Source organism: Phalacrocorax carbo, chromosome 8 (genome assembly GCF_963921805.1).
Source record: "Phalacrocorax carbo chromosome 8, bPhaCar2.1, whole genome shotgun sequence".
Lineage (NCBI taxonomy): Eukaryota > Metazoa > Chordata > Aves > Suliformes > Phalacrocoracidae > Phalacrocorax > Phalacrocorax carbo.
This window is the reverse complement of record NC_087520.1, coordinates 26563129-26577046: the sequence shown is the minus strand read 5'-3', so window position 1 is coordinate 26577046 and position 13918 is coordinate 26563129. Positions and strand designations below refer to the sequence as shown.

At 39.6% G+C, this 13918-nt stretch overlaps 1 protein-coding gene across 1 annotated transcript in view; it reads left to right on the top strand.

The window, feature by feature from the left end:
• The window catches only part of SLC6A2 (solute carrier family 6 member 2), a 74685-nt gene that overhangs the window by 15856 nt on the left and 44911 nt on the right, over positions 1 to 13918 (top strand). Inside the window, exons 3-4 of the mRNA XM_064459367.1 lie at positions 8434 to 8565; positions 12303 to 12540. Coding sequence (XP_064315437.1) covers positions 8434 to 8565; positions 12303 to 12540 — 370 coding nt within the window. The remainder of the gene's footprint in view (positions 1 to 8433; positions 8566 to 12302; positions 12541 to 13918) is intronic.

Genomic DNA, 13918 nt, shown 5'->3' with positions numbered 1-13918 from the left:
GCTTTAGTCATTGAGTCCAAAAATTGGAGTTGCGACTTAAAATTGGATTAATCACTAAATGATAAGGCAAGTTTTAAGTGTACCTCAGTGTGTTTATACTTGATTCTTCTCTAGCAGAATTTCAAGGCATTTACCTCCCATTAATTTGTACATTAATCCTCTTGAAAGCTACCTGGCACTTGTCTAGAGCTGATTTAAGATGTCTTAAGCACTTTGTTTTACCCTGGCACAGTTATGAGCCTCATGCTGCCTAAAATGGGTACTGTGTCCTCCCCAGAGGGTGCTTAACTTTGGGGATATTTTTTATTTTGGCAACCTGCAAAAGAAAAGCAGTCTTTAAGAGAAACACCCTCCATCTGAGGTGGTGTTGTGAACCAGAAATTACACTGTTACATGTACAGAACAAAGCACATCTAACACACCTTGTCTCACTGTGTACATTAGCCGGTACCATGGCTCTCATCAGCTCTGCCAGGGCCGTCGTGTCACCTTGTATTAGGCACCCAGCGCAGGTGGCACAACTAGGAGGCAGGTCTTCCCATGTATACCCTGTACAATGTTACACAGGACAGCGAGCAGCTCCCACAAGGGCAATCCTAAGAATGTTAGAAAGAGTAGAAAGACCAAAGTAAGGACTAACACTGCCTAAACAAGGGACTGAAACCCAGAGGGTTCATCCCAGGCTTTTTTCTAGAGAGGTGGAACATCTCAGGGATATGAACTTGGCATTCCTGAAGCATCAAATGCACAGCTCAGAAAGCAGGGACTGTAACCTAATGTGGGTACAAAAAGTGCCCACATAACTCTTCAACCTGCCACTATATGAACTTGCTACACCAAGAAATACTTGTAAGGTGGGAGTTTTAGCCAGAAAAGCAGGAATCACTATTACACTGTCATCCGTTTCGTTCGCTCAGTCTTTTCAGATTATAAAAAGAAGGCTGAAACAGTTGATTGCAGTGCTTAAACATCTTCACAGGAGGGAAACAGAAAGTATTGCAGGGTATTTTAATTTATCAGGGAATGCACTGCCACAATCAAATGTCAGATATATTCAAATTAGAAATAATGATTTTTTAAAAATATTTTTTGTAAAAACAAAGTTATTAACCTATGAAATAAACTACCAAAAAAAAGCAAAGGACCTGCCTGGTATCTTCAAATCAGGATTGTATGTTTTTCTGTCTCAAACTCTGGTTTATGTTAGACAGGAAGTTAGATCAAAGTATCTAATAATCCATTCTGGCATCAAAATCAGATAGATCCATGAATTTTGAAAACATTCATTTTAGCTTACAGCTGACTCAGATAAAACGGACACAAATGAACACACAAGTTCTCTGAGAAGGGGGAGAAAACTATGACTAACAGCCTGTATCTGAACCGAAGTAAAACTGTAGTTGCCAAAATCTCCCTGGCACGAAGCAAGGACTTCCCTACACTTAAGAGACAGCTAAAGCTGATGAAGTAGTTTTTCTTTTCATGTACATGATTGTATTCTATACATCACTGAAAACAGTTTTTCAGTATGCACTTTTTGAGGAAAACTTATCACATGAGGTTATGTTATTATGGATTTTCTAGTACTGGACTCCAGCAAAACCTGCTTGTCTTGATCCACAAGGTCACAGCAAACAACTTCTGATGTCTTAATTCAAAAATATTTTTAGCCATGCATGTTCTGCCACCAATAAATCAGGGTACATTTTGACAGGCACTTGATTTTGTACATCTCAAGTACAGCCTACGCCTTACATGGGTGGTTTTGTTGATATGCAGCTGCAGGTGAACATATCCTTATGCCACCTGTAATAATTGCAAGGTTGGGGATAAAACATGAATAGAACACTCCTATTAATAAAATGATAGAATAATATTTTTTCTTTTTATTTAGCATCTCTTAAGCTACCAGTCATGACTATTGTGAAGCAGCAGCGTTCTCCAGCTAGGCATCTGCACGCTGACCCAGCAGTCCAATACTATGCACTTCCCCTGACCAGCACCTCCTGAAGAGCTTGCGAACTGGAAAGTTTGCCATTTTGTTCCCAACAGTGTTAGCTGTTCCAGGAGAGGATACTGCCACTCCTACAAACCCTGTCCTTTTGAACATTAGTAATAGGGATTTCATAAATCACAAACAGTTTAAAAGCTGGCTCCACATTCCAGCTCGCTCACTCTCTCATTTCTTGTTTAAACAAGAAGAAGAAGGCACAAAACCAACAAGATGGATTTGGGCAGGAATTTTAGTAGCTAGACCTCCACATTATTACAAACTCCAGGTTACTGACTTACCAAACTACTGTCAAAACTCACCTTGAGACTAATTCTTTTATTTCTTTTATTTCGAAACAAAGGGGCCAGCTCCAACAGTACCTCTGCTATAAGGATACATGACATAAAACCAAAAGCTAACGCTGCAACCTTGTTAAGCAGATTTTTGGACTTTTTATGGCAGAAGATAGGAATGGCTTAAATTCCTAAGCACCGGTGAGAGTGTTGTGAAGGTCAGCAGCAGGAACCCCCTGCAAAGCTCCAGAGCTCCCACAGCCACACTGGCCATCTTGGACCAACCTGATTTATAGTCTCCCAAACCCACCATGTCTCTATATTTATTCTTTAATTTCCTGTCAAACAACATAGGCTAGGGTTCTGTTCTTGCATGTTGCTGCAACTATCACACTGTTGTAAATGTGATCATTTCATTAACTTATGTAAATAGGACCTTAGCCAATGACTTGGGTGTTATTTATGAATGAATCATGCTGCTCTGAGTGGCTGGGTATATTTAACTCTCATTAATTTGTTCAAAATAGCTGTTAATGGGCTTCTTTAGCTTATTATCCTTGTAACAAAAACCCAAAGAGATGACTGGGTTTGTATGGAAGGGCTTGGGTAACCCTTTCTGTTACAACCCAGTGACCAGCTTATAAATATACTGCACTTCAAATGATTTCAAGGCAGTAGCAGGTTAACAGCTCAAGACAAAAAATGTAGGCTTCAGTTGGCCTCAGCCCATGAACAGCATCGAACCATTTCTGGAAACTATTTGTTTTCACTTTCTTTTGAGTGAAAGGAACGCTATTAAAATTGGAATTCTGGAAAAACTGAAGGCTCTGAGCCCAAATTGAGAGTAGAAATATAAATAGGTTCAAATCTAGGAACGGTTTGTTAGGGGGAATAGCTAAATATAAGAGCTTCAAAAGAAACATGTCACTCACCATGGTATAGCTCCACTAGTTTTATGATTCAGAAATACTTTCCATGAAAAAGATTGCATACTTGGAAGATTTTATTGCATGCTTGGAGAATTTTATATGTGCAAAGTGCTGCTGAAGTTTTTATAGTATATCATGCGATCTGTTTTGCAGAAAAATGTTATTTTTGACTACTATAATCTATTGCTGGCTGGGCTCAACATCATCATACAGCTGCTGTTAAAATCGTCATCTTGGCTTTGACACTGAGGTTACATCATGCTGCTCCTTTGTATCTCTGACTTCTCTTTGCTGTACCACACAAGCCCTTATTGCTTTTAATCAGAGGTCAGTAAAGATCTACCCTTCCTCCCCTTCTTCCCAGGACTTGGCAGCAGGCTCAAGCTCGCCTCCTTCAGAGGTGCTCATGGTGGCTGTGCAAGCCAGCTGGTAGCTAGTCTGCTGAAGAGCCAGAACTAACATTCATGTATTAAGAAATGCCTGCCTTTCCGATTACCTAGTTTTTCTACCGAGGGTGACCTCGTACAAGCTAGATTTCAAGATCTCTGCATCGGGGACTTCCTTTTTCATTCACAAGTCTGCACAGATTCGAGTTTCTACCCATTATCCTCATTGACCGAGCAAGCATACTGCAGTGTCAACTGTTTGCTGATATTGTTTGAAGTACTAGTTATTCTGTGTGAAAAAAACAAGCAGTGATGATCAGATACAGAGAATAACTTCTATTTCAGTTCACCGATTGGGAGATCTTTGGTTTTAAACTCTTTTCCTGCACAAGTACTGGAAACACTCCTATCTAAAAACATACTGCAATATTTGCTCAAAGTTTGTTGTTTTAGCAGACTTCCCCGCCAGTTAACATTTTGACTACAATAACCATGGTAACAAGCGCAGAAGGCTAATGAGCACAAATAGTTCAAAGTTGTTTCAACTACCCCTGCCCTGGCCTGCTTCTTGTATGTGCATCAACAAATCATTTTAGGGTAACAGCAGCTGTTTAAATGATCTTTCTTCAATCATTAATAAATTAATCCTTCTTTCTTTCTGGTATATAAAAGCGAGATGAGACCTCCTTGTAGGATTGAGAGGAGTATTTAGAGCTGTGTTCCTCTTTGCTTCCCACCCCCTAGGATGCTGTGAATGCTGAATATCAGAGAAGACACACTTTGCATGGATTCTGTTATACCAAAATTAAGAAGTTGTTTTGGCACTGAACACAGGAATGCAAAGCCTGTCTTGTATTTTGTCCTTCGTTAATTAAATGTAGTAGGTTTGTGGGTTTTTTTTCCTAAAAAGAACCCCTCTGTGTATGCTTCCAGTTAAAGTTTCACACAGACAGTTCTTGTAGAAGCTGAGTGTTTGACCTAATCTAGTTCTGTATAAGACACAAGGCTGTCTTAACTGCAGGTATACACTGGTACCTTAAGGGATGTATATGGATCTCATGAAATCTGTTAACAGAGAGATGCAGCCAAGGCTGACCTGTGGCTTTTGAGCTGCATGTGTCTCAGTAGCAAGCCAAGCATGGCTTCTATGCCAGGGCAGTGTTACAAATGCTAATTACTTCAGATTTTTAGCTGTAAAGGGAAATTAGGAACCATTAGGGATTGCTGAAACCAGTATTGCCTTGTGGGATGCAGCTTTGTGCTCAGCCCGTTCCCATCACACACTGGGGGAGTAGAATTCCCTAAAGTGCTACCAGTATGTTACTGCCAATGCAGCAATCCCACAGACTGCATTCCCTCAGCTCTCTGAGGTAGGTAGGTCTTGGCAAGCTTGTCTGAAGTGTTAGCCAAACTGTGTGCTCCCTAAGAGTTCAGCTGTCTGGGCTATACAAATCTGACTGGCCCCCGAGTTTCATGCAATTAAAGCACAGCAGTTTCTGTGGCCAGTGGCACAGGCGGGCGCAGCACAGCTGACATCGTGTCACAACACATTTTGACTTCATAGAACAGGTAGGCATTAACAGTGAGGCTGCTCCTTCGGAGAAGTCTGGTGTGATGCTCAAATTCACACCAGTGGACCTAAAGTGAGAGGCCCACCAGGATGCTATTTGCCTGGCCCACAGGATGTTAGTCACACACACAGAGGACGGTATGAAGGCTCCCTCCAAACAGCACCTCTTGTTCATCAGATACTATACACAAACCAGCCCTACAACAGAGACCCTGTGCAAACACAGAGTGCGGTTTGACCATACATCACACATATGCTGTTTAGAAGCATTTGCACACCATTCTAGTTGGCAGAAATTTTAATAATACTTTGACCATTATTTATTTTCCGCTGAAGTGCCCATGATCTAAGAAAGGGTTCAGTGAACACCGTGAAGTTTGATTCTGGATATTGGCTAGGAAAAGAAGAGCGAATACCAAGATATTTACAAAATATCGGCCTTTTTGGTATTTTTTACCTAATCAGAAGCTGCTAAACAAGAAGTTTCCAGAACTCTCCAAAACATTAAGTCAACTTGATGTGACTAAGCACTCTTACTTTGATATTTATCTCAATTTCAAAATACTTCAATCATTCAGTTACCTGAAAAGTAACCCAGCTATGAAACCCTGCCATACTGCGTAACTGCTCTTTGCTGAAAATTACACCACAATTTATTAATCCCTTGCGGGGGCAAGGCGGGGGAAGAAAAAAAAGAAAGAAACCTCCTTTAACTAAAGCCTGGAATGACTCGCAGCCAAATAGATGACACATAAGCAAGCATGCCTAAGTACAGTACACTTCACAGTTCATCATGGTATTAGTCATACTTAGAAAACATGTAATTTAAGCTAGCATTTAATATGTACGTCCACTACACATCTCCAGGATTCATCTTCTCAAACACAGATTTCCCTATTCAATTTGTGGCATCATGTTTTGCACCGTCTCTTGACAGTTAAGTTATTCAAGCAGCACTCTGTGCAAACTCCACACCTCCCAGATACAAGATAGGTCTGTGAGTCAGCTCCACACACTCTAATACTATAGAAGCAAAGCAAGTATGGCACTTCAAAGGCTGTCACTTACAAGAAATCTGACAGTAAAACCACATAAAAGATTTTTTCTAGATACTAGATATAGTGAAAGCAATATGTAGTATCCCAGATTGATTTAGCTGAGTATGTTTTAACGCTGAACAGAGCTCCTCAGAACTGCAGGCTAGCAAGGATTTGTTGAATACGAATATTTTTTTCTCTGCAATATTCAAACATATGACAGTTCAACATGACAATCATAGAAAGCAGCTTATGAACAATACTGAAATATTATTAAAACATGTATCACTGGTACTGTAGTAGCTGATGGGAATGCAGGTTGCCTTCACACTACACTCCACATAAAGAGCATGCATAAGAAGATTCTTGCTCCCAAAGTGATACAACCAATATATTTCAGCTTTTAGCATACATTCTCAAAGATTTATGCTATTCTTTATTTCTGTTGATATACCTTGTCTCTCTGTTTCACTGCAAGATTTCAACTTTCAAATGCCTAAACTTATGACTGAATGCTCAATATATTGTCCTTACCATTATGGTACAGCATGTTACTTTTAGAAGTAGATTTGTGGTATGACTAAGAGAACAGAGTTTGTTCTTCCAGTCTTATTCTCCAGTATATACTCAAATTCCCCTCCCTGAACAGCCACGCTGGGCAGCTCACACTAGAGGTATCTGTGGAAAGCAAACATGAAAGATAAAGGAGCAATGACTATCCAGGCTTTTAAAAGCACAACAGAACTTTCAGAAGTACTTTTTAAGTACACAGTTCAATCTGCTTACTGGCATGTTTTAGATAGCTATAGTCACGCTTTTATATTATAGACTACACCTGCCCTCTCTAAGTTTATATATTTAGAAGCAGTGCAAATTTATTTCCTTTTGCAAAGGAAGTTTTCAAATTACTAAACCAGTACAGCATATTTTAGAGGTGTGCAAAAGTTCCTACTACTTGCTATTGGGAGAAATAGCTGCTGCTGGGGTTTGGGTTGGTTTTTTTTTCCCCCTGAACAACGTAGACATGATTTTCATAATCTAGTTTCTTTTTCACAGGTAATTCCTAAGGAGAGCTGTCAGTAGCTATTATGTAGTTACTCTGTCAGCTCCTTATTTAGCAAAACAATCTAATAATTTTTAATACAAATTTTACATTAATTGAACTGTGCTGGACCAAGCAAGCTATGCAATAAAACAAAAACTACAATTTACAGGTACCACAAAGCAGAGGACTGAGAAAGCATCTGGTTATTAAACATGACACCAACTATATTTGTTTTACAGTATCGTATGTAACCATGCATTGGGGGAGTCTTCTTTCTGTGACCTGGATCATATAAAACAGCTAAGAATTTTTCAGATAGTTTCTACATTAGATGATCCTTCTGTATTTCAGTTGGCAATACTCCTTATGATAGTAGCACTGACACAGCAGGATTCTTCCACAGGTGACAGTTTCTGTGGTATGAACTCACGGCAGAATCCTCAATCACATTAGGTTATGCATTCCAGGAAGGTGCAAGCAGCCCCAGCACTGTCCTGCTGCAATATAAAGATGCTGTACTTGAGCCCAGCCATGAAACCAGACTAACCCTAGTACATACTCAACATTAACGGCATTGAGTATTATTAGGTTGGAGAAGGGGTCTGTTGTCTAACACATTTCAGAAGAATAAGGGAATTTATTATAACAAAAGCCAAAACATGCCATGGAAGCCCAAATTCCATATGACTGACCAATACTGATACATTTTCAAGCACACAGTGTGATTTAAACTGCACTTACAGGAAGTTGCATGACATTTTTTTTCTTCTGTTGCTGGCCTCCGCATTCCCTTTTGAACATAGTACACTAAAAAAAAACTGAACAAAATTTTTCATAGTCCCTTTTCCTTTTAGCTCTGCAACTGTGTTTGGCACCACTTCTTTTTCAGTTAGGGATTAATTTTCAGGGATACATTTTTTTACCTTTTAAGCCAAACAGCAGAGGTGAAACATTAGGGGGGGAAAGGAGCCATGCTCTACAGCTTTTTTCAGGGGTTCTGTCTCTGACACCTTAAAACATGTACAGAAAAGGGACAAGAGAACATGGGTTCTTCCTTCCTGATATATCCTTTCTACTTCCCAAAGGCAGTGGCTTTGTCTTTAGCCAGTAAAAGCACACAATAGAGAAAGCAAAATGTAACCAAAACATAGACTACAATGTCTAATTATTCTCCTTCCAGGTGCTTTTCTTATTCCCTATATCCTCTTCCTAATCATTGCTGGAATGCCCCTGTTCTATATGGAATTAGCACTGGGACAGTATAACCGAGAAGGGGCTGCCACTGTATGGAAAATCTGTCCGGTTTTCAAAGGTAAGTGTCCCTCTGCTCACTTAAATAGCGCCATGAGGGTGCCACACACTGGTGATCACTAACAAAGTAAAGGTCTCTCATCTTTCTGCAGACAGCATGATATTTGCTGACCTTTCCCCAACCCTTGAAGTCAGAAGCCTTTTTGTTATCACAGGTGGAGCACAAAAAGGGAAAAGCCACAGAAATCATCTTCAGGGTTATTGACGAGGAGTGCAGCAGAGAGCAATGAGCAGTTCAGCCCTGTCCTCCCTTTCCCCTGCATACTGGGGAGTGGGAGGAACTGGGTGTCTCTAGGTGGATGGAGAGGCTGGCAATGCAAATATTTAGGAATACCAAATCCCATCCAGGTCAGTTCAGCCCTGTCTCCCCCAGTGACTAACATACCCACTGACTCTATTCAGTTCATTGTGTGGAGCTTTCTCTGCAAAAGACAGCGTACCACAGTGGCTAGAACACTAAAATGGAGTTGTGAAGATGGTCGTTCAGCAACTAGACTTGTAACATCACACAAGTTATCTGGGGCTCTGTACCTCGGTTTTCCTGCCTGTGAAATCAGAGCAATGATTCCAATAGACTTGGTAAAGTGGTTTGCAAATCTAGCAATGAAAAGCACTTATTAAAACCTGAACATTATTATTACTTTTGAGTGTTTTCCAGTAGGTTAACTCACCAGCACCTCTCAATAAAAGGCTGTGGAGTGTTCCCTTGTGCACTGAGTTGAAATCATTCTGCAAGGAAGAAATAGCCGAGGTTAGGTGTTTGGATACTGCTCGGGGCATTTGGCATTGATCACAGATAAAGGGATCTCCCTGGGTGAAAGAAGCCATATGCTTTCTGTACATGAAACAAGTATTTCTTAAGCCTCAAGAATTTTCTTAAGCATTGCTTACCAGCAAAAACTGTAAGTTCCCTTATATTTATACCAGGTTATATCTAAAACCTTACGTAAAAGCCTTTTCAACACAGAGCTATCTGAAATGAAATCACTCAAGCTCAGCTGATCTTAGAAACTTAAAATTCAGATCATGTTCATCCCGTGACTGACAAAAGCCGAGGAGCTTAACAATAGCAATCCAAACTTGGCGGGTCCAGTGCTTGGATATAGGTTATACTGAGTAAATGTTAGTTGTCTTTCTCAAAATACAGCTTTCCTCTTCAAGGAGACTAGTGACACAGAATAGCAAAACTGCAGGTTTTCTTCTTTTCAGTCAAAGAAAAAACTCACACCAAAATTAGAGATATAATTAAAAAATGTATAAGTGAGCTAATAAAACATATGCCCCAAAACTTTAAAATTACTTCGTATAGATTTGCCTAGCCCTTCTATAATCCCTTCACAGGAGACAAAATTCATCCCAGCATCCGGGAACCTAAAGACCCTCGCTCAGTCAAAATTCCTGCCAATATCAGTTAATAACTTTGGATGGCAGTGAGGATTTTGAAAACCTAACTGCAAATTTAGACCTTAAGGATCTCAAAGTGTTTGAGCCAAATACCACCGTACTCAGAAGTACTCTTTCTGTTGACTTCAGGATTGAAACGATGATGAGAAAGGAAAACAGAACTTATTTCATGTTAGTCTTGTTGACATTCCAGCTGTGTTTTTAAGCTGACATTTTCAAGGTGGACTAAACATATATTACTGTTGATTTTTAAGTTTTCTTATTACTAGGATATAGAATAGCACACGTTATTTGATTCTCAAAAAGTAATAAGCATTGAGTTGTATTTGCACCTCGGCACTAGTATAAACTCAGTGCTTTTAAAGTTTTGACCAAATATTCTGATAACATACAAACACATTTTACTGCTAATGCTTTTGAATTGTTTCTGGGATAACTCAAATCTGTCACTCAAATGAAAAGTACACAGTCTACGCAAATATATAACAGCTTCTGTAAATGAAAAGTACTGTAGTACTGATTTTAGCTATAAATATTATTGCTATGAACTCTAAGGACTCTACTTCTAATAAGATGCTCTCATAATGCATGCAATTAAAAATATACCCTGTAACCTTTCCAACACAGTTTGTTTCCATGTCTGCATTTTCCAGGGTCTATTTTAGAGTGTGGGTGGTGCAGTGTTACTTTTAAGAAAAGCTAGACCTAGAAAGAGGAGAGCAAATTCATTCCTGAACATTCTTATGATTTCAGAGGAGTGAATTTAAGATACATTTGATCCTGTATTTTTTAATCTTGATATTGAATATCTATCATTGTCCTCCTGAATTGGAGGAATTTCAGGAACATTTTTTTTAAGCAGAAATCATCCAATTTCAGTGCAACATATATTATTCGCACTTAGTATTTTAACAGTCACATTAATATTTAAGAATTATCCCCTTGGGTGATTCACCCCCTGCTCCATTCTGCTGATCGTAATGTATCACTAGAGTTTGAGTGTTGATGTACTGGATTCATTTAAGCCATGCGGATTTGAAGATAGGGTTTCATCTTTACTTTCACAATCTTTTCCCCAATGTTAGGGATGAGCAAACTGGTCTATGTATAAAAAGCCTCCTGATGAGCAACGAGTAACTTTGGTATATGCAGCAGTCTTTGAACTGCCTACTCCTTCAGGGTCCGCATCTGTTCCTTATGCAAATTTTAAACCAAGGATTAATACTCAAAGTGTGTGTTACTGCCTTGCTCTGTTGAGAAATATGAAAGGCTAATAACCCCCAACTGCTAGGCCTCTGATGCAGTGTCCCCAAAAAACTAACCTGAAGAAAATTAGAATTAAAGACTTACAGTGCAGGTTACTGTGACAGTACAGTGACGTTAGTCATAAAACAGCTGTAGCTGTACCTGTTATACATAACCCTGAGAACGATGCTGTGAACAGAGTAAAGGAAGAATGATATAAGCCAAGGTAAAGCAAGCTTCCTCTACAATTCTGGCAACAAACTTGTTCTGCTCTGATGTTAGTACCAAAGCTTCCTCTCAAACCACTGGATCGTGTCCATTTTCATGAGACATGCACTCTCTGGGGGTCTCTTGCTGAAGGCACTCTCCAAGCACATTTCACAGTATGCAAAAATACCAAACAAAAGTTCAAAGTCAAAAGAGAATGCTTACAGTGGGGATTCTGTAATCCTGGGGAGATAATGAAATGGTTTGAAGGCCCACACACAGTTCATCCCCAAGCCTGATATTCACCAAGATTTACTGGCCTGCTCAAGAACCACTTGAGCCCCTCAGTGGAACAGCACAGTTTGATGCATGGTTTGGACCTAGTTAAAAGCTGATGGAAGCCAATCTGGAGAGTAACAACGGGAAGGAAACAGGAGAGGGATTGGTGTCTGTTCCAAACTAGCTCAGGATGGGAGTGTGAGGCATAGGAAACTTCACTCAAGTCCCGAGGTTTACTTTTCCAAGAAGTTGCCAAGGACTCTGACACTATGAAGGTGAAGTGAGTTTCACTCGCAACGTGGGCTTGCAATCATCTGCATTGGAAGAAAATCAGCAACAGAGTTGTACAATAGCAGATTTTGACATTGCATTGCTTAATTTCTTTTTTCTGACAAACAACTGCCAAAATCATTAATGTATTTTTTGTTTTAAGGTCAGTGACACTGTGTCCACATGTGTGTATGTAAATGTCAAAAATTCCTTTTATTGGTCTGAAGATCTAAAATTATTTTGCAGCCATGGATGGCTGAGTGTAACTACAGTGTTTGCATATACTGTTGCATGTAAAATGCAATGTATAATCTGGTTTTCCTTTGTCTTTAGGTGTAGGCTACGCAGTGATACTCATAGCTCTTTACGTGGGTTTCTACTACAACGTTATCATAGCTTGGTCTCTCTATTACCTATTTTCATCATTCACATTTGAACTCCCCTGGACAAACTGTGACAACAGTTGGAACAGCCCAAACTGTACAGACCCCAAACTCTTCAATGCATCAGTTCTTGGCAATGGTACCAAATACTCGAAGTACAAGCTCACTCCCGCAGCTGAATTTTATGAGTAAGTGTGGACTTGACTTTGCTATTTATTCAAAATTCTATGTCTAAGAGTGTTTCCTGCAGAAGGTAAAATAGGTCAGCATTCAGCCTGTAAAATAACCATAGGACTAAGGTTAAAATGCAGTTGCAGTGTTGATCTGTATTCCTGTGTGGTTAAGACTCCTGACTCTGCAAGCTTTGGATTTTCCAGTACAAACGCAATACTTGCCACTGAGCAATATGGAATTGGACAAGACACAAATCTTCCCTGATGTGCCACTTTTATTTGCACCAACTTTGCCATGGCAAGGAAACATAGCAATATTCTGACAAAGACAACTGCTTGCCAAACTTAGCTGACTTTAAGGCTTTAAAATAATCATTTGTTCAAGAGACTTGGCCTGTTTCTCCACTTGCAAAATATCTCAGAGCAGACCTCTGTTTGCTCAGCTGCTTCAATAGTTCAATGAAGTGAAGTGAAGCACTGAGGAGGGAGGAGAGCACCATAGTTGTAGAAAGATGGGCTTTTTCTGATTCCTAAGCAAAAGAACATTCTGCAATATGGGCCAAAACAGGCAAAACACTCAAACCAAACACTTGGAATCAAAACCAAAAAGGTCTAAAATTAACAACTGAACTATGAAACAAAGATATCAGTCTGTGTATAAATAATTGCATCTCCATGGGAAAATGGAATTTGATCAGGATAAAGAAGGGTGGGCATCAGGCTAATTGAATTAGCTGTTGAATTAATCGGAATAATCAATTAATATTTCTGTGCTGGGAATAGAAGGATATCAGGGCACACACCTGCTGAGCAGCAAGTCCTACCCTGTAGAAATAAAGGGACACCACTGTTACCATAAATAACCTGTGTGTGTACACCATGCCTGGTTACATTAGGGACCTTGAGGTCTGTGTTTATAGCTCCAAGGCGTTTGTGGCTGCGATTTCTCCTCTGAAGACAGCACAGTGAAAAATCAGTAGTGATACACAAACTGTTGGCAGGGGGTTGGGTAAACTGAACTCAGTGCTTTGAAAACAATAAGGGGGGTTGAGTTCAAAGGAACTCACTACAGTGGCAAAGAATGACAGCTAAGAAATCTGCTGCCCTTATGAAGACAATATGACGTGTTCATAATTCAAATGCAAAGAGAGATCATTTATAGCAAAATGCTATATACACATGTAGACAGTTAAAGAACCTAACTTTGAAGTGAACTATAAGTTACACATTCAGCATCTTCAAAGAAAGAACTGCATTATTACAGAACTTTCGTGTGAACAGCATTTTAAAAAAGGTTTTCTTTATAATTTTCTTGTGCTTAAGACTTTGTAAAGCAAAATGCAATGCCTATATTCTTGCTTTGCTCCTTTATGATTTAAAGCGGTTCTACGCA